Here is a 25,485-nt window from a genome sequence, read left to right on the forward strand (position 1 = left end):
AATTAGCCAGGCCTGTTGGTACATACCTGTAGTCCCAGCTACTCAGGAGGCTGAGGCAGAAGAATCACTTGAATCCAGGAGGCGGAGGTTGCAGTGGGCTGAGATTGTGCCACTGCACTCCAGCCTGGGCAACAGAGCAAGACTCCATCTCAAAAAAAAAAACAACTTAAACTGTAAAAAATTGTAAACTGTAAAAACTGCAAAAAATTGTAAACTGTTCTACCTGCTTTATATATACCTAAAGTTAATTAATGCATTTTCTGAACATGATAAAGTTATGTTTAAGAACAACATACATGCACCACTTCCCCTGCTGAGGTCTCTGCTGCCAGTTTGGTCCAGGAACACGTAATCACCATCCTGTTCCCAGGTAGTGGCATGGTCAGTACCTACTGCCCATTTCCTCAGAAGACAATACTTTCCTTTCCAAAATGTTTACTATTTATTTGCTCAGAACAGATAGGTCTTCATTTGACTCACTACCTGAACCACCAGCTTCTTACGTTATCTCTTTAAAGCAGAATTAATTCATATAATTTTGTGAAGTCACCTGGACTCTAATCTGAAAGTTCTTCTTGAATATCTATGGTATCACCATTTCTAAGTAGCTCAGCAGTCTAATGGTCGTAACTAACTTAATCAGACAAATATGAAACCTGTTTGATGCTACCATTGTAGGAGTCAAATTCTTAATGTATTTATAACTTAATAAATTGCAATTCAGAGTTATGACACCAAGTTAACTTTGCTCCACCCCTTTTTAGCTGAGGTTCCAGATTTCTGCTTCAGGATGGAAACTGCCAATGCAATGTTCAGACCATGTTCTACTCAAAAGTCACATCTTATCCTTCATAGCCACATGACAGACCAAGCCCCCCCAAAATAAAATTGTTTATATTTTATTATGATTATTAGTAATCAATCCATAGAAATTGAATAACAAAGGAAAAAGCTCAAGATAAATAATTTCTTTCTTGTGAATTCAAACACATGCATACACACACATTCTCCTGTGTGTGTGTTACTTCCTCCTCACATTCTGTCCCATGGTACAAATAGTTACACAAAAGTCTACAAAACACGAGTAGCAGACCCCAGCTGTGTAAAGCTCAGGCTTATTCTCAGTCTAGATCACCAGCTTCTCCATGCTAAGTGTACTTGTTGTTTCGTCCTCTTCATTTGACCCAAAATATCCTGGGAGGTCCAGCATCCTCTGCTCAGCCTCAGTGAGGCCAAATGATGTATTGTCATAGAAGGCAAACTCAGGGTGAGTGGGGAAGCTTTGACACTTGTCTTTTCTACACTGAGAAGGGCTCAGAGGACTGACCCTCTGGTAGCTATCTTTGGGGGATGTGGGAGAAGACTGCTTCCTTGAGACACTCTTGTGACTGGGGGACGGTCCCCTACGAGCTCTGTGGGGCTCTGTTCTCTCAATTCCTGCCACTAATCCTGCCTGGCGATCCCCAAGGTCTGGTTTCCTCAAGGGCTGCCCCAAAGTGTAGGATTTAGGGAGAGGGTTTAATGGACCACAGGTTCCACTTGCCCCCTGGAAATGCTCCGGTTTTTCAGGAAACAGGTGGGCGCCTCGACTCTGAGGCCTAAATCTGTCCTCTGCCTGCTCCCCGGTCCGCGTCCTAGAGCTGTAGGCGGGGGCCTGCCGTGGAGTCAGAGTGGACATGCTCCTCTCTCTGAACGGCCGGGCCTGCCTGGCTTCATGGAAACTCGCTGTCCTCCTGAAATGGGCGTTCCTGGCATGGCTCCTCTCGGATGGGCCCCCTCTGCTGCCCACGTGCCTTGCCTGTGACTTGCGAATCAGAGTCTGGCTGGGGCTTATGGCACAACTGGCCTGAGTCACACTTAAATCCAGTCTGGAGGGAGGCCTTTCCCCGGCGCTGACGGCAGGCTGCTCCGGAAATGGGGATTTGATCCGGAACTTGTTTGCTGCAGCTTCTTCCGGGCTTTCCAAATCTAAGGGAGGGCTGGCAGCCGCATCAATGGCGGTGTCTGTCAGGGGACTCTGAGACACGTGATACACTTTGGTGGTTTCCGTCAGACCTTTCTTTTTCATCTCCTTTAATTGCTGCTGGGCAAGGCGGTAGCTGAACAGAGGTGGGATTATCTTCTGGGCGTTGGACTGGAAGCTCTCGCTGCCAGAGACATCGTCCTCGGGAGGCACTGGCCCGCTCCGTCTGTAGGTCAGAGGGATGCCCGTGTCCCCTGGACTCCCTGTGGGCCCGTCTCCCCCATCTGAGAAGCTCCCACGCTGCTCGCTCAGCTCACAGATATTCTCCTCGTCCGAGTTCTTCCGGAAGCCGGGGGAGTGGATGGAGTTGTGTCGAGCAGGGGTGCTGCACTTGGGGGGGCGGCCGAACCTCCTCCACAGAGTGATGAGCACGGTGGCAATGATGATGAACAAGCACAAGGATATACCAGTGACAGTCACGATGTTGTTGGACTTCACTGGACCCTGGGGCTGAAGAGGAGATGGGCTGGATGGCTGGAAAACTGCAAAACAGACAAACAACAACAACAACAACAACAAAAAAAACACAAAGGAACAGATGTATTTTTACTTTTTCTTTTTCTTTTTTTTTTTTTTTTTTTTGAGACAGAGTCTTGCTCTGTTACCCAAGCTGGAGTGCAGTGGTGTGATCTCGGCTCATTGCAACCTCCGCTTCTCGGGCTCAAACAATTCTCCTGCCTCAGCCTCCCAAGTAGCTGGGATTACAGGCACGTGCCACCAAGCCTGGCTAATTTTTTTGTATTTTTAGTAGAGCTGGGGTTTCACCATATTGGTCAGGCTGGTCTTGAACTCCTGACTTGTGATCCACCTGTCTTGGCCTCCCAAAGTGCTGGGATTACAGGTGTGAGCCACTGCGCTCGGCCCAAATACGTATTTCTAGTATTGTTTGCTCTGCACGGTTTTAAGGTCTCTGAGTCACTCACTCTAATTATCTAGCAGTTAAGGAATGACGGAAAATAAACAAGGACTGGGATTTCTGGTCTTACATATGGATTTCTGCCGGCAGCTGAAGCCAAACAACATCACCAAAGGGGAAACACTGCAAAAACAGAGAGCATGCCGGGCGCGGTGGCTCAAGCCTGTAATCCCAGCACTTTGGGAGGCCGAGACGGGCGGATCACGAGGTCAGGAGATCGAGACCATCCTGGCTAACACGGTGAAACCCCGTCTCTACTAAAAAATACAAAAAACTAGCCGGGCGAGGTGGCGGGCGCTTGTAGTCCCAGCTACTCGGGAGGCTGAGGCAGGAGAATGGCGTAAACCCGGGAGACGGAGCTTGCAGTGAGCTGAGGTCCGGCCACTGCACTCCAGCCTGGGTGACAGAGCGAGACTCCGTCTCAAAAAAAAAAAAAAAAAACAGAGAGCAACCGAAGCAAGGTGACCTGGTAAGCCATAATCAAGGTGACTCCCATGCTCACCAGCTCCTGCTGGAATTGGCCTCCAAGTTTCCACACAGAAATAGCATGTAGAAATTTTCTTTTTTTCTTATTTATTTTATTTTATTTTTTTTGTGAGACGGAGTCTCACTCTGTCGCCCAGGATGGAGTGCAGTGGCGTGATCTTGGCTCACTGAAACAACCTCCACCTCTGCGGTTCAAGCCTCCCTCAGCCTGCCTCTCCTGCCTCAAACCTCCGAAGTAGCTGGAACTACAGGTGCGTGCCACCACGCCCAGCTCACGTTTTTGTTTTTAGTAGAGACAGGGTTTCACCATGTTGGCCAGGATGGTCTAGAACTCCAGACCTCGTGATCCGCCCGCTTCGGCCTCCCAAAGTGCTGGGATTACAGGTGTGAGCCACCACACGTGACCAGAAATTTTCAAGGTAAAAATCAGTGTTCACTTAGGATAATGTAAATGTGGTACCTATTGTTAAATGTACCTCTGAGAGGCACATCAGAAAATACCAAGTATAAAATGTGAAATGCAAAATGATTTAGGTAGGCCACATTTAGGTACCTACATATGCACATCTTAAGGGAAATTAACTGATGAAAGTAAGACTTGGCAATATATAATACAACTCATTTCCCCCTTCTATTATCCAGAAACTTGTCTTTCCTAAGTGTTAAATCCTCTGTATTCTCACTCTTCTATTTTCAACTATCCACTCCCCTTCCTACCTTCCATTGTGAGGGGTACTTTTCTTCTTTTTCTCTGCTCAAACTGGTGTGTCCCACAGTCATCAAAATGTTTCATCAAAATGCAGGCACCACCTGGAGCCTCCACCTGTGCTGCCACTGAAACACCTGGAAACCTGAGACCAGCTAATGCCATCAGACCTCCCCACTCTTTCCCCTTTGGTCACCGGTCCTATGGCTTTATTCCCATGGTTGTATCACCACCACCAGCTCTGTGCTTCATCTTCTCCACCCGTCCTCCCACTGCCCACTCTTTGTACTGTCCCCTAAGGGACAGCTGATTACAAATTCCTCAACATCCCTAACTGCTCCACAAAACACCGCCTTCACCTCCTTGTCCCAACTGAAACCAGGCTACCCTGCAGGGCATGGTTTCCCCCAACCCTCTCAGTGGAAGCTGTCACACATACTTTCTTTCTTTCTTTCTTTTTTTTTCTTTTTTGAGATGGAGTCTCGCTCTGCCACCCAGGCTGGAGTGCAGTGGTGCGATCTCGGCTCACTGCAAGCTCCGCCTCCCAGGTTCACGCCATTCTCCTGCCTCAGCCTCCTGAGTAGCTGGGAATATAGGCGCCTGCCACCACAGCCGGCTAATTTTTTTGTGTTTTTAGTGGAGATGGAGTTTCACCATGTTAGCCAGGATGGTCTCGATCTGCTGACCTCATGATCCGCCGACCTCAGCCTCCCAAAGTGCTGGGATTACACATACTTTATAAGTAAACAGGGCCAGAAGCAGAGTGTGCTCCCCAAGCTCATTCCTATTGCTGTTTCCAACCTGTGCTCTTTTACCTCCATAGAAAACTTCCATTCCTTTGATGCCCATGCCATCCTTGCCAACCACCATTCTACTCCTCTCTCAACACCATCATCTTCCAACCTCCTGCTAGCCATCAGTCACTCTAGCACCTGGGTCCCAGTCTCCCTCACTATGCCAGAGCTAGGACCATCCAGGTGACTTCAGGTCCATCCAACATATAGTAACTTCCCACCGTCGGCTCCTCTTCTAAAATCTTAAACTGCTCAACCCACTCTCTAGCTGTGTTCACTACTCTCACTCACTATTACTACATTAAGACTTCTGATTCTCCAGCCCTCCATTTTCTCCCATCTGCCAGACACTTCCTAACCTCACTTCTCCCCCTAACCAAATTACAACCATGATCCATGACTGAAACCATTTTCCTTCCAACAACCTCAACTCTCTTGACCTCTAATACTGCTCTACAGCAGAAGTCTGACCCTAGACATGTGAATCTCAGACACATGAATTCCTAGCTGCTGCACTGGTGGAGAAAATAACACAACCATGTAGGTCAGTGCCCCCACATAGTCACAGCACCCAACCTCAGCTGCCCATGGGTCCTTCCATAGGTCCCCTACAACACCTGCTTCCAATGTCACCACTTCCTTAAGCCCCCTATCCAATCCACTTCCTTAACACTCTTAATAGGTCACACACACACAATATAGAAGCCATCAGGCAAGTACATGCCCAGCTTTTTCTGTGATCCTCCTCTGTCCCATAAACTTACTAGCAGCCACACCTCTATTTACCTTTTTTCCACATAATCAGTGGGAGAACTGTCCTCCTATAAAAGGTGAGGCCACAAGCAAATGCTCTCTAGGCCTCCTTCATCCAGGGGCATCATCCCTCTGCAGCAATTATCTCCAGCTGCTCTTCTATGTAGCTCCACTTCCTCAGCACACAAACATACTCAAGCTCTTTGCACTTTAAAAAGACCCTTCTCCAACCTTCTCACACTCTCAGACATACCTTGTTTCCTTGTCTTCTCAGCCATGCTTACTGAAAAGAGGGGTCCGCATTTGCTTACTGCTCTTACATCACCTCTGTCTCCTGCAACCTATCCCCAAGATTCCAATTAAACAGCTCCCACCAAGGTTATGAATGACCTCCCAATAGTCAAATTCAAAGGAGTTCGTTCTGCAGCATTGGCTACTGTTATATAGCTCTTGCAACTCTCTCTCTCTCCCTTTTGGTTTCAATGAGAACATTCACTTATGTAATTTAGAGAGAAGAGCATGAATTTTAGATCCAAGGAGAGCTACAGTCCATTCCTGACTCCACTAGCTCTACTGTCTCCATTGGCTGTCCCACCACCTCCATCTCAAAATGCCCAAGACTCACCATCTTCCCCTACAACTTGTGCTTCCTCTGATATATCTGATCTTAAAGGAATGGAATCACAGTTCACACAGTTGCCAGTACTAAAATCCTGGGTTTTATCCTTCATGCTCCCTCTCCACCATTTGCCACATACAGAGTCTGAATTCTCCTCTCCCTCCATCACCATTGCTGGCACTTCATTTTGCAAATAGGTTCCTGAAAATTTTTTCTTAACAGGTACATCTGCTGCCATGCCTAACCTTCTGATTTATACTCCTTGCTACAGCCAGATAGAGATACCATGAAAACACAGGTCCCAACCTTCAAGACCCCTCAGGATATGAATCCTGTTTGCTTGGCTGGCCTCATGTCTCCCACCCCTTCCTGGCACACTATCATCCAGCCACACTAAACTACTTTCAGTTTTCCAGGTCTCTTAATGTGCCATCTTCCATGCCTTCATTCATTGCTCCCTTTGCTAAAACTCCCATTTTCACCTCCTTCACCTGGGGGACACCTCAGCTTCCAAACTTCAGCTCAAATATCACCTCCTTGGTTGGGTGTGGTGGCTTACGCCTGTAATCCCAGCACTTAAGGAGGCCGAAGTGGGTGGATCACTTGAGGCCAGGAGTTCGAGACCAGCCTGGCCAACATGGTGAAGCCTCATCTCTACTAAAAATACAAAAAATTAGCCAGTTGTGGTGGTGCGCACCTGTAGTCCCAGCTACTTGGGAGGCAGAGGCAGTAGAATCCCTTGAACCCAGGAGGCAGAGGTTGCAGTGAGTTGAGATCATGCCACTGCACTCCAGCCTGGGCAACAGAGCAAGACTCTGCTTTAAAAAAAAAAAAAAAAGGATCACCTCCTCCAAGACTGGAGATGTTTTGGGCTTGGATTATCACTACTGAAAGCTTCTATAGCAAGCTATGGGTACATTTTTCATTGCAGGCCCTTAATATTGTACTGAGTATTAAGCCTGTTTATGTGCCTTTTGAGCTACTATAAGCCCCTTCAAGACAGTCTTATCAATACATTCCCAACCACAGTCACAGTAACTTGCATAGTGCTCAATAAACACTGGTTTAACTGATTGATTCATTCCTTCATTATTAAAAAGGCAATAGTAAAATGATCAGTATTCCACCAGATGGAACATCGGTGCAACAGTAATATAATTATGCTACTCTCTTGTTGAACAAGATAGATCATATAATGTAGAACTACATTCAGACCTTGGCATAAGAACATTCTTTTAAAGCCAAACCAACTTCTGAACTCCTAAACAAGTGAAAACAGTTGAATGATGAAAGACTTGTTCCCTGATGTATCACTTCCTTCACCTGCAGTGGCTGCTCATGACAGTGGGTAGCAGCATTGCTATTACACACCATGAACTTCTTCACTTGACTCTGTTATCTTTTTACTCTGGCTGGCTTCCTTTAAAATCACAGCTGCAGAAAAGCCCAAAAGCTGCTGGCCTCGCCCATCTCTATCTCTAGTTTTTCCTCTTTCACCTGAAGTAAAGGAGATGTGTTGATGCTATGCAGCCTGTGAATGGATCTTTACATTTCCAAAGATTGAAAATAGGTTGACTAGGACAAAGAGAACACTTGGAAGACATGATCATTTTTATCCACGTAAGCAATATCTGAGGACCACTTACAGTAGAGCAGGCGAGTCTATAGGGCTTAGCCTTCTTGCTAACTTATAATGCACAAATTTCCAGTTCCTAGTCAGTATTAAAGAATTAAGATGCTGGCTGGGCGTAGTGGCTCACACCTGTAATCTCAGCACTTTGGGAGGCCGAGGCAGGTGGCTCACCTGAGGTCGGGAGTTCAAGACCAGCCTGACCAACATGGAGAAACCCCGTCTCTACTGAAAATACAAAAATTAACCGGGTGTGGTGGCACATGCCAGAGGCTGAGGCAGGAGAATCGCTTGAACCCGGGAGGCAGAGGTTGTGGTAAGCCAAGATCGCGCCACTGCACCCCAGCCTGGGCAACAAGAGCGAAACTCCATCTGAAAAAAAAAAAAAAAAAGAATTAAGATGCCAGAATATGACATAATATCACATCACATTTTGGAAAAATGATTGTTAATTCCAGATTGTTGATGCTTCTTTTAGAAAGCCAGATTGGCCTGTATATAAAGGCAAGGTATTCAAGATAGGTAGCTTAGCAAGGAGTCAAATTCAATGCCCCCACTTTCTAGCTTAATGATCTTGGACAGGCCACCCATCCTCTCTATCCCACAGGGTCCTCATCTGCACTGTGGAGATAAGAATATGCCTACGTTATGTGTGCAAGGTCCTTAGAAAAATGCCTGGCAGACAGTAAGCTCTCAAGAGATCTGAGCCCAGCATAATGATACCTACTTTGTGGAATTACTGTGAGCCTTAAATGAGATAATGTATTTTAAGTGTTGTCACATAACGAATTAATGGTAATAACAATAAATAAATATTGTCACATATAAAAGAATAGTAGTCACCAGTGGCCACTGAGTTTAAATTCATCTGAGTGTTACGGAACTCAGATATGAAATGTCTGAACACATGACCCCATCCCAGAATTGAGAGGATAAGGTGTATTTGAGGGAAGTTATACACAAGGAAGGTGCTGTGGAAAGTGAAGAAAACTTATAAAGAAAAGAGCAGATAGAGAAGAGAGCCTTAGAAAACAGTTTATCACTGAAGAAATAATGGATTCAGGGTGGGGCCCATGAAAGACAGGCAGATGGAGGGCTAGGAGAAGAGGAAGCTACAATAAGAAAAAAAAAAAAAATTAGGAGAAAGAAAAATGTCCTAAAAATGCTGGAATGAAGGGAACAAGGCCTATGATACTGGCTGGAAAAATGATACAGCAAGAAGGATTTTCTAAGGCCACAGGTGGGGACGCTGGCTGACATGTTGCCAGGTGCCTGTGGTTTGGGCTAAAAGGTACTCTGAGATCCAAACACAGAAAAGCACATAACTCCTCCATATCCCAAAGAAACAAGGAACTAATATGGTCTTTTAACCTGGAATTGGAGAGTACAAGAAGGACAAGATAAAGTCCTTGTGCCAAGGAGTTTATCTAAGAGTCAGGAGCGGAGCAGAGCAGAGGCTGGCCAACTAAATGTGGATTGTCTGTCAGGGGGCGGGATGGTGTGTGGAAAAAGCAAGGACTATTCAGTGTGTAACTCGTGGTAAATGAAAAGGATTTAGCTCCATAAGTTGGGGGCAAACCTAAAGCCACATGAGCAACATATCTATAGACTATTTACATCAAACACTCAATGACCAGCTACTAGTATGTACCTTGAAGACACTTAGAAGATGCAGGAAAGGCCAGTCCCCAGATGACAGCAGGAAGAAATGTCCCTCTGGGGCTGGGCACGGTGGCTCATACCTGTAATCCCAGCCAGCACTTTGGGAGGCAGAGGTGGGCAGATCACGAGGTCAGGAGACCAAGACCGCCCTGGCTAACATGGTGAAACCCTGTCTCTACTAAACATACAAAAAATTAGCCGGGCATGGTGGTGGACACCTGTAGTCCCAGCTACTTGGGAGGCTGAGGCAGGAGAATGGCGTGAACCCAGGAGGCAGAGCTTGCAGTGAGCCGAGATCGCACCACTGCACTCCAGCCTGAGTAACAAAGCGAGACTCCATCTCAAAAAAATAAAATAAAATAAAAAAGTCCCTCTGGGTAGGGGCAGTAAGGAATAACTTAGGCCACTCAGGGGATAGGACGGGGAGTCTTGCCCCATTTTGACAAATAATGGTCTATGTGGTCCCCTGGCTTTTCTGGGTTGATAGGGAGAAAAGGAAAACTGTTTTTCCACAGTTTTGGTGGAGAGAAACAGAGGGAGAAAAAAACAAAAATCTTATGAAGAAATGATCCCTTCCCCATTGTTTGCATTTTTAGAAATTATTTAATATGTCTGAATACTTAATATTTCCTTATCATTTCCTTATCTTCTACAGTGGTAAATCCCATTATCTCACTGGTAAGCTACTCTCCTAGCTATTCCCAGTCTTAGATACACTAACAAATACAGTGTTAGTACAACCAACAGCAATCACAGAGCGTTAATGAGTCTACTCCTGATCTCAGACTGGTAACTCTCAGGCAGCCCGGATTCAATATTCCTTCTGATGAAGGCTCTGAGGAGAGACTCCTGAAGGAAGCAAGAATACCTACCAGCACACTCCTCCAGGGAACACAGGGAGGTCTCCAAGGACATTCCAGGGCAGCCGGGTCTGGAGGGGAAGGAAGTGAGACACACTCGGCGACGCTCTCTGACACCATCCCCACATGTGGCACTACACTGGCTCCACGGCTGCCACACTCCCCAAGTTTCTGCAAGGATATAAGTTATGCTTTTAATGCTAGTTCATTTGAGAATCAGTATTTAACTGCACCCAAATGAAACAGCAAAACTCAAATCTCAGGTCTTGAAAAGTCTGTAAGTTGAAGTGTTCCCAGAGATGAAGAAAGCTGAAAAGTGTTGCTCCTAACTTTAAAACAAAGAAAAGCTATATAATTTATAAAGTCTTAACCTTTCCAGAACCCAAAAAAGAGCTGAGGTTGCAGGACAACTTAACTATCCTGCAATATAAGGAAAGATAGGATCCTCCAAGGAAAAATGAGATGCAACTCTTGTTTACCAGGGGCAGACACCAGGCTGCATACAAGGTGGTGAGAAAAGTTCACCTAAAAATGTAATGAACTGCCAAAAGCCTAGTGGGCTAGCACAGAATATAGAACCCCTATGACTCACATACACAAGCAGAATTTATACCCACTTGCAGACTCTTCTCCACGGATCTCATCAAATACAGGAAGCACTGGGGCAGGTGCAAGACCAGACAAAGCCTCCCTCGTGGTGGAGGCCCAAGGAGGGAAGGGGAAGCACTGTGGAAAAGACACAGAGCCTCACCTGTCCTCTCTCCATTTCCTCTACTGAATAAAAGCTTCAACCACTTGGGGAAAGGCCTCAAACCCTATTATCCTAAGAGTACCAGTTGATATCAACTGCTTCTAGAGAATGGAAAAAGAAACTCCTTCACCCTTGGGGAAGAGCCAAAACTATCGTGGACCCACACTATTAGAGATCTTCTACTACTGGGGAGGGGCGGGATCATCAAGAAGGTCCCATTCCAGAAACTTAGGAACACAGCACTTGCCTAAGACTGAGGCTGAACTAGTACAAGGGAATGCCCTCCCTCTACTCCAGGCTAGCAAGTGCCAAGTATCAAGTAACAACAGTCGACTTCTGGGGAAGAGGCATAGCAAAAGAAGAAAGCCTCTCTGATGTGCAGGTTCACACCTAAAGCTGAGGGTGGGACAGAAGCATGGAGAAAACCCCTATAGTCATGCAATGCCTTCCCTAAACACTAAGTAACACTAGAAGAATTTCAAATGTGGTAAGCACTGAGGGTAGCCATAACAATGGTAAAAACCCATAATTCAATTCTTTACTCTATTAACCCAATACCAAACTAAAGGCCTAGCAAAAACAGAGGTATGATCATTTCCAGGCATAAATACTTCCATGTCTATAGTTTTTCAAACAAGGTGTCCAACTTTCAACTCAAAATTATTAGGCACAAAAAGCAAGGAAAAAAAAAACCGTAAAACTATTAAGAGACAAAGTAATCAAGATAACCAGATTCAGATCTGACCCAGATATTAAAACTCTCAGAGAGATAATTTAAAGTAGTTATGATAAATATGCCAAATACTTTAGTGGAAAAGTTGAACAAGATGCATAAACAGATGGAAAATTTCATCAGACTGTTGGAAACTAAAAAGTCAAATGGAAATACTAGAATTTTAAAATATGGTAACACAGATGAAGAAGGCTCATCAATAGACTTGACACACAGCTGAGGAAAGAAACAGTAAATATGAATACAGGTAAATAGAAATGTCCCAAACTAAAAAACACAAAGAGGAAAAAAAGAGTAAATAAAACAATAGAAGACCTAAGTCCCATACATGTAATTGGAATACCAGCAGGAGAAGATAGGACACGATAAATACGTCCAAGAACTCTCCAAAGTTAATGAAAGACCCGAAACCACATATCCAAGATGCTCAGAAAACACCAAGCAGGATAAATACAAAAAGCAATACTGTACCCAAACTGCTGAAAACCAAAACCAAACCAAAAAGTTTGAAGGCTGTGGCTGAAGGGTAGGAGAATACACCACCAGAGAAGAATGACAATAAGAATTATAGCTGACTTCTTGACAAAATTATCCAAGCCAGAAAATAGAATGTCATCTCTAAAGTACTGAAAGAAAAAACTACCACCCCAGTAAAAAAATACATATATATGTATATTATATGTATATATATTTCAAAAATAAAGGAGAAAGACTTTTCCAGAAAAAAAATGGAGATCACGTATTACCAGCAGTCCTTCAATACAAGAAATGTTCAAAGAAATCCTTTGGGCAGAAAGAAAATATTAACAGACAAAAATCTGCATTTATATAAAGAAATGAAGAGTGCTGATAATGGTATATATAAAGGTAAAAATCATTTTTCTCACTTTTAAATGCTCTAAAATATCATTGATAGCCTAAAACAAAATAGTGGCAATGTATTGTTTGTTTTTTTGTTTTTGTTTTTGAGACAGTTTCACTCTTATTGCCCAAGCTGAAGTGTAATGGTACGATCTTGGCTCACTGCAACCTCCACCCCCGGGGTTCAAGCAATTCTCCTACCTCAGCCTCCCGAGTAGCTGGAATTACAGGCATGCACCACCCATCCAGCTAATTTTTGGTATTTTCAGTAGAGACGGGGTTTCTCCATGTTCGTCAGGCTGGTCTTGAACTCCCGACCTCAGGTGATCTGCCCACCTCGGCCTCCCAAAGTGCTGGGATTACAGGCATGAGCCACCATGCCTGGCTATATTAAGTGTTTAATAGTATATGTAAAGTAAAATTATGGTAATGATCACACAAAGAATGGGAGGAGTGAATTGGGAGTGTATTGTTCAAAAGTCCTTATACTACATGTGAAGCAATATAATAGCTGGAGGTAGACTGAGAGTAAAGATATATATTATAAACTCTAGGACAACCACTAAATACAATTTTTTTTTTTTTTGAGACAGAGTCTTGCTTTGTTGCCCAGGCTGGAGTGCAATGGCGTGATCTCAGCTCACTGCAACCTCTGTCTCCCAGGTTCAAGAGATTCTCATGCCTCAGCCTCCCAAGTAGCTGGGATTACAGGTGTGCATCACGATGCCCAGCTAAGTTTTTGTATTTTTAGTAGAGACAGGGTTTCACCATGTTGGCCAGGTTGGGCTTGAACTCCTGATCTCAAGTGATCTGCCTGCCTCGGCCTCCCAAAGTGCTGGGATTACAGGTGTGAACCATGGCGCCCAGCCCACTAAATACATTTTTAAGGTATAAACAATAAACCAATAGTGTAGTTAAACCATTAAAATATTCAATTAACCTAAAGTAAGGCAGAAAAAAAAAAAAGGAAAAAACAGAATGGATGTAACAAATATAAATCCAGCAAAATAGTAGATCTTAATCCAACCATATAATGATAAAACTAAACACTAAGTTAAAAGACATAGATTGTCAGATTAGATAAAAAAGCATGATCCAACTTTTTTTTTAAAGCCCACTTTACATATAAAGACATATATATGTTAAAAGTAAAAAGACGGAAGATATGCCTTATGAACATTAATCAAAAGAAAACTAGAGTAACTACATTAATATCAAACAAAATAGATTGCAGAACCAGGGATATTACCAGGGATAAAGAGCAACATTATATAGTGATAAAAGGGTCAGTTCAGCAAGGAACCTCAATCCCAAACGAGGATGTACCTAACACCGGAGCTTCAAAATACACACAAAACCCTCCCAGCCATTATTGATTGATACATGTGAATTTCTCATCCAAGCAGATATGCAATCACTGCCAGACAGAATAAATGAGTAATTTCCCTATAAATAATTACTCTGGCAGGCATGGTGGCACACTCCTGTAAATCCCAGCACTCTGGGAGGCCAAGGCAGGTGGATCACTTGAGCTCAGGAGTTTTGAGACCAGCCTGGGCAACACAGCAAAAACCCATCTCTACAAAAAATGCAAAAATTAGCCAGGGATAGTGCCATGCACCTATAGTACCAGCTACTCGAGAGACTGAGGTAGGAGGATCACCTGAGCTGGGGGAAGCCGAGGCTTCAGTAAGCCATGATCACACAACTGCACTCCAGCCTTGGCAGCAGAGTGAGACATTGTCTCAAAAAAATAAAATAAAATAAAAAAATAAAGAATTATTCCAAGTCCCCTGTCTATCAGTACCCATCCAACCCCAAGTTCTATCAGATCCTGCCAACACTAGGCACCAAAACACACTCTGCATAAAACACTCTCTTCATCCTTCATGGACAGAAACTTCTAATGCAGTCAAAGGTATACAAAGCACTACAAAACATAAAACGTGTAGAGCAGATGCATTCTCAGGTGAGCCAAGTGGTGCAATCTGGAGTGAGTAATGGAATATGAGTTCTTTAGAGCAATTAAAAGGATTTTCACAAGAGTGGGAGGGTTATAAACCAGTATCCTGGACCAACATCAACTGAGGTGTTGTAATTATGTTCCATCTAGAGGTCCAAGTGAACATAATGTTGGTTCTGTGCCTCCAAGATCACACTGGAGCTCCTCATACAGCATAACAACGAGCTGGCTTTGTCTTCAAGGCTTCAGAGCTGTTCCCATACTAGGCCCCCTTGCTTGAAAAGCTTTGAGAATCTCCTATTAAAGTCTCTCTGAGTTACAGTATTGTGATTTATTTTGGGAAAATCTACTGGAAATCCTACTACTGTAAATTCTAAATTGAAAATTAAATCAATATGTAGTTTATCCTTCTCCATGCTCATATTTAAGACCACAAAAGGTAGAATTACACATGCTAAGAATCTTTTGTTATTCCTTCTGAACTCTTTTACTTTATATAATTTATTTAAGTACATAAAGTCATTTGTCAAACTAAAAATAAAAATTCCACTAGTGAGGATCAGAAAAAAAATCAGTTTTGATTTAAAAAGTGTATTTTTTGATTAAAAAATTATATATATATATACACACATATAAAATGGAACTCATATTCCATTACTCACTCCAAAGATTGCACCACTTGGCTCACCTGAGAATGCATCTGCCCTACACGTTTTATGTTTTGTAGTGCTTTGTATACCTTTGGCTGCATTAGAAGTTTTTGTCCATAAAGGATGAAGAGAGTGTTTTATGCAGAGTGTGTTTTGCTGCCTAGTGTTGGCAGGATCTGAGAGATCTTGGGATTGGATGGGGACTTAGAATAATCTTTTTTTTTTTTTTTTTTTTTTTGAGACAATGTCTCACTGCTGCCAAGGCTGGAGTGCAGTGGTGTGATCATGGCTTACTGAAGTCTCGACTTCCCCTGGCTCAGGTGATCCTCCTACCTCAGCCTCCTGAGTAGCTGGTACTACAGGTGCATGGCACTATCCCTGGCTAATTTTTGCATTTTTTGTAGAGATGGGTTTTTGCTGTGTTGCCCAGGCTGGTCTCAAACTCCTGAGCTCAAGTAATCCACTTGCCTTGGCCTCCCAGAGTGCTGGGATTTATAGGAGTGCACCACCATACCTGCCAGAATTGTGTGTGTGTGTGTGTGTGTGTGTGTGTGTGTGTGTGTATATATATATATATATATTTTTTTTTTTTTTAGATGATGTCTTGCTCTGTAGCCCAGGCTGGAGTGCAATGGTGCAATCTTGGCTCACTGCAACCTCTGCTTCCTAGGTTCAAGCAATTCCCTTGCCTCAGGCTCCTGAGTAGCTGGGACTACAGGCATGTGCCACCATGCCTGGCTAATTTTTGTATTTTGGGTAGTGATGAGGTTTCACCATGTTGGCCAGGATGGTCCTCAATCTCCTGACCAAGTGATTCACCCACCTCGGCCTCTCAAAGTTCTGGGATTATAGGCATGAGCCACCGCAGCCAGCCAAAAGGAAAAATGTTAATGTCAAAAAAAATCTCATTTTAAAATGCTGTGTTCTTTTCCCTTGAAAGTAAAATCATAGCATGTAGGATACCAAACAGTAAAACAAAATGAACATTTAAGCTAAGCTTTTATGTCTCAATTTCTAAATCAAATTAATCAAACAGTAAACACAGGAAATCACTCAAAACAATGAACAAATTTAAGTAGGCAAATATTTGTAAATGTCTTAAGTAACTCCTTCTGATCCCTGAGATCTCTGCTAATAACTTTGAGGAAAATACTTGGCAAAATGGGAACTCATTAGATAACTGTAGTTCATACGTCAGAAATGAAGAGCAAAATGACCAATACTCCAAATAGTCCCACTTGATGAATGAAAGGCTGTTTCGTTTGTCCTGTTTAGATGTCCATACATGTGCTCGCACTACATGACAAACCTGTTTGTCCAGGCTAAATGCCTTTCAGCCTATTATGGAGGGTTTTGAATAAGCAAAATATGTCTTCAATGTGAAAAGGGAGGTTTGTTTCTACCCATAAAACTATCTGAAGGAATACAGCCTTTGAAATATTCACATCTGCAAGGCATTTTGTTCAAGAAACCAAGGTAACTAAACAAATCATGATTATAAGAAAATTCTATAGACATAAGGGAGTAGCTATAAGCAGTAGGAAGAGCAGTAGCAGCTGGGATAAGCAGTTCAGATTTTCTTTCCATAGACAAGGCTTCCTTATATTGAACAAATCATACTTATGCTTGGGCCTGTGGGCTCCCAAGTGGTTATGGGTGTTCCAAGAGATGGGTGGCACAAGATGAAACAGTAAGTTAAGGAGGAAAAAACAGAAGCTTTTTTTTCCATCTAAAAGCTTTGTACTGTTTAATACATGGATTGACAGTCAATTTGCATAGAAGGCAGTCACAGAATAGTGGTCAAATTAAACTCTCAAGCTATTCTATCTGGATTTGTGTTCTGACCCTTCTATTTAAACACCATTGACCTTGGGCAAATTACTTAACCTTTCTGTGCCTCCATTTCATCACCTATAAAATTGACAATGTAATGAGTTGAACTCATAAACTTGTTATGAGGACTAAATGGGTTAATATCCATAAAACAGAACAGTGTCTGGTGCGAATCACTATGTAAATATTTATCCCATTAAGTGGAATAAAGATTACAAATAGTCATTTTTGCCAAATCCATTATGTATTTGCTATCAATTGTTATTTACATATTATCCTAAGATCCTCAGACATATTTGGAAGAAGAGACAAACATAAAACACAGAGATTGAGACCATCCTGGCCAATATAGTGAAACCCTGTCTCTACTAAAAATACAAAAATTAGCCGGGCATGGTGGTGCATACCTGTAGTCCCATCTACTTGGGAGGCTGAGGCAGGAGAATTGCTAGAACCCAGGGGGTGGAGGCTGCAAGGAGCCCAGATCGCGCCGCTGTACTACAGCCTGGGCAACAGAGTGAGACTCTGTCTTAAACAAACAAACAAACAATTATTCTATTTTCAAAAGGAACTAATAAATTCAGTGTGAGTCAGTGGCTCACACAAGTCATGGTGAGTCCCTAAGTGGTACCATTCGGCAAAAAAGACACTCTTTACTGGTCAGAGATAGAAAATAAAAGGAGAACTCAGTTCAGTCATAAATTTATATACTAAAAACACAGGAAGTCACTGAGGTTCCTGTCTCAAGTGTAAATTTAATTTCTCAGACCAACAGAGTCAGAGCTGGTCTGCCACACCAAGAGCCAGGGTCTCCAGGCATGTTTAGCTCTCCCAGTTACTGCCCCAGCCCTGCTGTTCTGATGTGTCTCACAGTTGCTGCATGAGGCAGCCCCACAGGGAGCCCCTGACTACCCTCCACCTGGACACACAGAGAACCACTCCCGTTCTGCCCTTTTCCAGCGTCTTCCTGCTGCTGCTGCTGTGGGAAAAACTCCAGCCTTTAGACATGGAATGGAAGCCACCAAGGTGAACCTCCTGCCCCCATGTGACCTTAATTAAATGACCCCAATTTCTTGATTTCCCTTGATTCATTTCTGCTAAATTCAGTGAGATTTTTTTCCCCCACGAATAATTTCTTTTGAAAAGGCAAGAATATTGGGCCAGGCATGGTGGCTCATGCCTGTAATCCCAGAACTTTGGGAGGCCAAGGCAGGTGGATCACCTGAGGACAGCCAACATGGCGAAACCCCATCTCTACTAAAAATACAAAACTTAGCCAGGCGTGGTGGTGCACATCTGTAATCCCAGCTACTCGGGAGACTGTGGCAGGAAAATCACTTGAACCTGGGAGGTGGAGTCTGCAGAGAGCCAAGATCGTGCCACTGCACTCCAGCCTGGGCGACAGAGCAAGACTCTGCCTCGGAAAAAACAAACAAACAAACAAACAAACAAACAAAAATATATATATATATATATATCTTAGATGAGTAAATTCGTTCAACCTAATTGTTTTTCTCCTAATACCTAGTTGAGACTAGCCAAATCTGAGTTCAATTTTCACTTAATAAGCATTGAGCACCTCTGAATGTGCCAGGCATACTAAGTGGGCCAAATAAAGACCATAAAAAGCTTCAGAGCAGCACGAGTCAGGTTTTGCCACCAAGTGAGCTTCTCCCATCTGCTGTGCAGAAAGGATTTATAGGGGGAGAAAGACATTAAACAAGCAATGGCAGAAGTGATAAATGCCATCAAAGAAGAACGAAAAGATGCTGCCCCAGCTTACAGCAGAGGAACTGAACCTGAGGTCATGGAAGAGTAACCCAAGTGGAGACTTGGAGGATGGGTTAATGTTAACCAGGGGAAGGAGAGAGGAGGGTGTCCTGGGCCCCAGTGCAGAGATGGTGACTGCGAGGATATGGTGACTGCGAGGATGTGGGGGCAGCCTGACCATGGAAGGTTTTATGGATTTGCATCCTCATGCCTAGTGAAATAACAGGTTTTAAGAAAGAGAATAGCCTCAGCTGACCTGAATTTTAAACAATCCTTTTGGCCGCAGTGAGAGAAGCAAGTGGACAGATGGAAACCGATTAGGAATCTGTTCTGAGCCTAGGCTAGGAGTAATGGAGATTTAACCCAAGTGGTGCCAGTGGAACTGAAGAGAAGTGGAGAGATTGAGACACTCAGGAGACAAAGCCATAGGACTCAGTAATGTAGCATTTATAGGAGGTAAAGAAGAGGAAGGCTCCTGGCTTCTGGTTTGAACACTAAGATGGTTGGTGAAGTCCTACACTGAGAAGCAGGGTTAGGGGGTACAATGATGAGTCTTGGTCCAGAAATGCTGCTTCTGAGGTGCCAGGGAGACATCCGAGGGATGCAGCGCCTGGATGCAGGGGACGAGCAGGGAAGAGACGTCCACCTGGAGCCATCAGCATCAAGGCTAATCACCTGGCAAGTGTGTGAAGAGTAAATGAAAGACAACCAGCACTTGACAGACAGTGGAACTGTCAGGCCAAGGAGACTGTGAAGAAGCAAGCAGGGAGCGGGGAGGTGAGCAGGGCGAGTATGGTGTCACAGAATCAAGGTCAATGAAGACGCTGGCTGAAGTGTCCCTGGATTTGGAGTCCTGTACCTCATTTGCTGGCTGCTTCAGTGAGAGTATTTCAGGGGAGGACTGGGGCATGGAAGCCAGTTTGCAATAGGTTGAAAAGTGAATGGGAGGAAAAAAAAAAAAAAAGAACTCTCAAGCACAGACAAATTTTTCAAGCAGTTTTTGGGCTACTGAAGGAAGAAGAAAGAGGGTGATGTCTGGGGAGGACATGGGGTCGGGATGGTTTGTTTTGGGAGAAGAGAAATAAGTACATTTCAAAACTGATGAGAATGAGTCTGTAAAGGAAGGACAGTTAAGGATGGGAGAGAGAGGGGATAATGACTAACAGAAGGTTCCTGAAATGAGCAGAGGGGCTGAGATCCACAGTGGAGGGAAGGAATAACACTTCTTCCATGGCGGCAGGAAAGCAGGGGAGAGGATGGGGTGAGAGGATGGGTCTGACATCTACAGGTATACAGATCTTTTGGTGGGAGGGTGGAGTTCTCACTTAATGGCTTCCAGCTGCTCTGTATGGTAGTTGGCAAATCAACTCTGAGAGTTAATCAGTGGGCAGGGGTTAAGGTCTGAGGGGAGTGGAGGAGGTCTGAAAGGACTGTTGTGTAGAACAGGAGCAAGACCTGGTCTGGGTGACATGCTGAGCAGTACGCAGGCCCTGCCAAGGGTGAAAGCATGATCCACCCATGGTGGCATCAGGCCACCATGATGTAACCTTGTCACTCAGCCTTAGCAACTTGGGTGCAGTGGGTGGCTGGCAGATGGCTGGATACATGCAGAGCTGGGGTGTGTCCTGGTAAGTGTATCGAAAGGAGAGGCTAAGGAGTTTAGGATATTGGCAGGAGGGTGGTTAAAGGGATGAGACATGGAATCTACGCTGGATAGAAAAGAAGTGCAAGGAGGGAAGTGGCCAGTGGTGGAGGAGAAAGCCAAAGGAAAGGGTCTTAAGGAGACGAAGTGGGTAAATTTGCAAAAAGGAACAGTGGGGGTTACAATCAGGCTCGTGCAGTCAAGGGACACTGGGCTTACCAGGGATAAAGATAAAAAGCAAACGAGACCATTTCTGCCAAATTAAACTGCTTGCTAAGACCAGACTTTCCCCCAAGAAAAGGGAAAGAAATGCAAAGAGCAGCATAGGGAATTAATGGAATTGTCATAACCCCATTTCTTCATGATTAGGTAGGGCATTACACAAAGAATACAGAATCCCAATACATTTTTAGAAATCTTGCTTTGATTTCTCACTAAAAAGGCCACATTCCTATAATGAATGACTTAAGAGAGAAGAGACTTAAGAGGACTTAAGAGGAAGACAGAAGTTGCTAATTTGGGATTTGGCTTTGAATTCCAATAATCTCTGCCATGAACTTACCATATGATTTAATAATGGGATTTTTAAAATGTAATGTAATGTTTATTCACCACTTCCTAAATGCCAGGCACTATCCTGAGTGTTACATGTTGATTTCGTTCAATCTCCATGACTCTGAAGTATGTACTTGTATTGCCCCTGTTTTACTGATGGGGAAACGAGATGTAAAAGACATTAAGTAGGTTTACCAGTATTCTTACTTTTTCAGCTAAGGGTGATAATGCCAGTTGGTACATTGTAAGGCATGAACCATAAAAATGATGGTACAAGTCACGTAAAGTTCACCTAAATTCTAAATAATTTTGATTACATGAAGGATTTGATTTAAAATGTTAAAAAATCTCAATACAAACCTAAATTTCTCCGAATCAGCATGCACTCCTTCTCCTTTGCAGAAAAATGGCTTCTGCTTGAAATGCCAAAGTCAAAGCAGTACTTATTCTTCCCCATGTCAAACAAAGTACAGTTAAAAATTGTCCTCCTCTCTCCCAAGGGCAGGCTGTTTTCAGCCAAGTGAATGATCCTCTTCCCAGGGGATCTGGGTGCCTCCTTGAAGACAGTGACCACTCCTTGGACGAAGGTGCATGGTGGAGGCAGCACCATCACCTCCACCCCGGACTCACATGTGAGTTCTGGCACCATCACCAGTTTGTATCCAAATTTCTGGGCCAGGTCAATGGGTCCTGTGGAGGTAATGACTGAGTCTCGCCCAAGCAGCTTCAGCACCACGGTGACATAGGCTTCTGGCCCCACGGGTGCACAGCCAAACTCAACCCACTGACCTTGAGCAAGTTGTGTCCTTTTGCTGGTTCTTATTTCCAGTGGCTGTCCTGAATTTCTTCTTGCCTCAGGAAGACTGTTGGTGAAGATGACATCCACTACAATGTCGGGCTTGTCCACAGGAAATGGGCACAGTGGTTGACTGGTAAATAGGCCCACTTGGAAGGTGCCTTCTGCTGCCTTGGCACTCCTATTCAAGTCAACGTGAAAGACCGGCCATTCCACCTTCAGAAAGGCACTTTTCTCCCACCAGGGGAATGGAGTGCTGTTGTCTGTTGCTTCTGGAATCATTGTGAACCAGTAGTCACCAGCCTCCTTGAAATAGAAGCACTCAAACTTGAGTGTTCCCTGGGACTGGTTGGTCAAGAGGTATTTGGCAGTTACAGTCTGATTGGTGTTGGCCTCCAACAGCAGGACAGATACATTCCTCAGTGTCCCATTAGCACCATCAAAATACTGGAAATCCACATACACTGTGTCGTTGCTTAGTGCTACATGGCCTGGCTCTCTCAAGAGGAGATATTCAGCTTCTCCAAGAACTGAAATAAAGTGGTCAGAATTGGTTTTTAAAAGGTGCATTTGAGAAGGACTATTGGTGACATTGATGAAAACAGAATTAAAAAAAAATTTTTTTTGAGACAGGGTCTCATTCTGTCACTGAGGCTAATGTGCGGTGGCACAATCACTGCCTGCTATACTCCCAACCTCTTGGGCTCAAGCGACCTCCCACCTCGCCCTCATGAGTAGCTGGGACTACAGGCACATGCCACCACACCCAGCTAATTTTCTTTTTGTAGAGATTGGTCTCAAACTGCTGGGCTCAAGCAATCCTTCCACCTCAGACTCCTAAACTGCTAAGATTATAGACATGAGCCACTGTACCCAGCAGAAAACAGCATTTTAGACAAGAGAAGGTAGAACTGAGCCAGGGACGATGTAAAATGATACTGAGTACAGATCCTGGAAGCTGGCCATTGTGCTCTTTCCATTCTGAAGTGATTCTGTTCCTTCTTCATCTTTCATAGTCATGTTAAAATAATTAGTGGTAAATACTCCGAATTCACCACATTCAACAATGTGATATATCTGCAATGAAAATCTATACAGCTTGAATAATAATTTTTAGGATTAAAAACCCAGTAGCTCATATTGTTAATCATATTCTGATGTTTAGATATTTGGGGAAAATGGATATACAGTGAAGAGAAAGCTGGATCTAAATGACACAATACAAATTGTTCTGGACTATTTTAAATGTAAAACCCTAAATTTACTTCAAAGTTATTATTTTCTGATATTCAAGAGAAGCACTGGGGAATTTTTACCAGTAAAGGAATCAGTGTCCTCAGTTGTATGAGGCAGACATATTTAGATGGATAAGAAATGTTGACACTTTATTCTGCATGGATAACCAAAGGGATAGGGTGAACATTTATGAAATAACTAGGCTTGTCCTTGGCAATTTAATGACATTACAGCAACTTGTATTTGCCTAGATAGGACAGATGACTACTACTTCTCAAGTATCATTCTGTTAGGATCAATCATATCTTTTAAAAAGAGACCCAGCAGAGCAGCTTAAGTGAAAAGTGCAAAGAACAGACACACAAGAATCCTTGTTTCTATTTTGAATCCTATCCAAATACATATCAAAGGAGGCAGAATTTGGCAATGCAACAGTCAGCTGGCCCGTGGCTAGGGTAAGAAACAGTTCTAGATGTAAGGGACTGAAGTTCCCTTTAGGTTTGAAAAACAACTTGTGTAAATATGAATTTTTTTTCTTATTATATATGCCTCATGAATATATATGTCCAAAGGGGCCCATGTGTTTTTTTGTTTGGGCTGGTAGTCTTTAAAATACCCTTATATATAAGCAATCAATGATTATTAGAATCAGCACATGAATATCCTGGCACACAGAAGAGTTTTTAATTAGCACAGCATTTCACCTAGTTCTCATTTGAGATGAGATGAAATAAAAGACATGAAACTTGGATGACTTGAATGCTTGATTATCACTTGTTTGAAAACCATAATCGGATAAAGTTCTTTTTTTCTCCAATTAAGCAAAAACAAGTTGTGGGATATTCCCTTTTGTTTAGAGATGACTCAAAGTTGAGGAAGGTGGCTGATTCTGGTGCAGCTTGTATACTGGTTCAGACCCAACCTGGTACCTTTCTTGAACTGCTGGGTAAAGAGACCCCAGCACTTACCACAGCCCAAGGAAGTACTTAAGACTGAGAACAAAGTCATACTAATTTGGATCTGAAGGGGGCAGGATGGTTCTGTGGTCCATTTAAGAATAAGAGGCATACACCACTTAGTTAACTAATGAAAGTCTATTGCAGGCTGGTCCGATGGTAGCAGGTTATCAGAACTTACTAACAATAGTGTCACCAAAGTTGGTATATGACCCCCAACTACTAAATTTGACTGGCTTAAAAAAAAAAAAAAAAAAAAAAAAAAAAAGCAGTCTATTGTGTATGACAGGGATTGTCAATGAAGCAAATCAGATTCTGATTTGATGGGAGACAGTCAATGAGAAAGACACACATGCCCCGTTGGAAATGGAGAACAAAGATGCAATTGATGGGTTCCAGCAGCAGCAGATAGGAGGTATGTACTAGAGGGAGAATTTGCTACTTTAGAACTCCTGTTAGAAAACTACAATTTGGGCCGGGCGCGGTGGCTCACACCTGTAATCCCAGCACTTTGGGAGGCCGAGACGGGTGGATCACCTGAGGTCAGGAGTTCAAGACCAGCCTGGCCAACATGGTGAAACCCTGACTCTACTAAAAATACAAAAATTAGCTGGGCATGGTGGTGGGCGCCTGTAATCTCAGCTACTCGGGAGGCTGAGGTAGGAGAATTGCTGGAACCTGGGAAGCGGAGGGTGCAGTAAGCCGAGATTGCGCCACTGCACTCCAACCCGGGCCAACAATAGCGAGACTCCATCTCAGAAACAAACAAACAAACAAACAAAAAAACACTACAATTTGGTTCTACCACATCCTGACTACTATAGTATACAGGTAATGGTATATTTTGATCAGTATTAAGTAGAGATAAAGGGGGGTAAAACAGATCTATGACAATACCTACTTTTTTTATTTTATTGGTGGCTTGTGCACTCAACTTCTATGCTCTTTTTTGTGCTCATTCAACTTTTATTTTCATATTCCAGTAAGAAATTTTGCTCTTAACAACACCCTTGTATAATTTGTTTAAATGGAGAATTTCAATGCTTTATTTATCATTATGAAACCAAGAACACATACTTTTTGTAGAAGGCTGTCACATGTAGAGTAATCTGTGTTTTTTTGTTTTTGTGTTTTTGTTTTTTTTTTTTGAGACAGACTTTTGCTCTTGTTGCCCAGGCTGGAGGAGTGCAGTGGCACGATCTCAGCTCACCACAACCTCCACCTCCCGGGTTCAAGCGATTCTCCTGCCTCAGCCTCCCAAGTAGCAGAGATTATAGGTGCGTGCCACCA

At 43.4% G+C, this 25,485-nt stretch overlaps 1 protein-coding gene across 4 annotated transcripts in view; it reads right to left on the reverse strand.

Moving 5' to 3' along the window:
* Window positions 1–883: 883 nt before the first annotated feature.
* The window catches only part of LOC105490765 (thrombospondin type 1 domain containing 1), a 29,708-nt gene continuing 5,106 nt past the window's right edge, over window positions 884–25,485 (reverse strand). For 3 of the 4 annotated variants that reach the window (XM_011756677.3, XM_011756678.3, XM_071081278.1), the window contains 3 exons: window positions 21,568–22,533; window positions 10,462–10,620; window positions 884–2,505 (listed from right to left, as the gene is read on the reverse strand). In XM_011756677.3, coding sequence (XP_011754979.1) covers window positions 1,127–2,505; window positions 10,462–10,620; window positions 21,568–22,533 — 2,504 coding nt within the window. In that variant the 3' untranslated portion in view covers window positions 884–1,126. The remainder of the gene's footprint in view (window positions 2,506–10,461; window positions 10,621–21,567; window positions 22,534–25,485) is intronic. The other variant, XM_011756679.3, reaches the window with a different exon arrangement.

This window comes from Macaca nemestrina, chromosome 16 (assembly GCF_043159975.1).
Source record: "Macaca nemestrina isolate mMacNem1 chromosome 16, mMacNem.hap1, whole genome shotgun sequence".
Classification (NCBI taxonomy): Eukaryota; Metazoa; Chordata; class Mammalia; order Primates; family Cercopithecidae; genus Macaca; species Macaca nemestrina.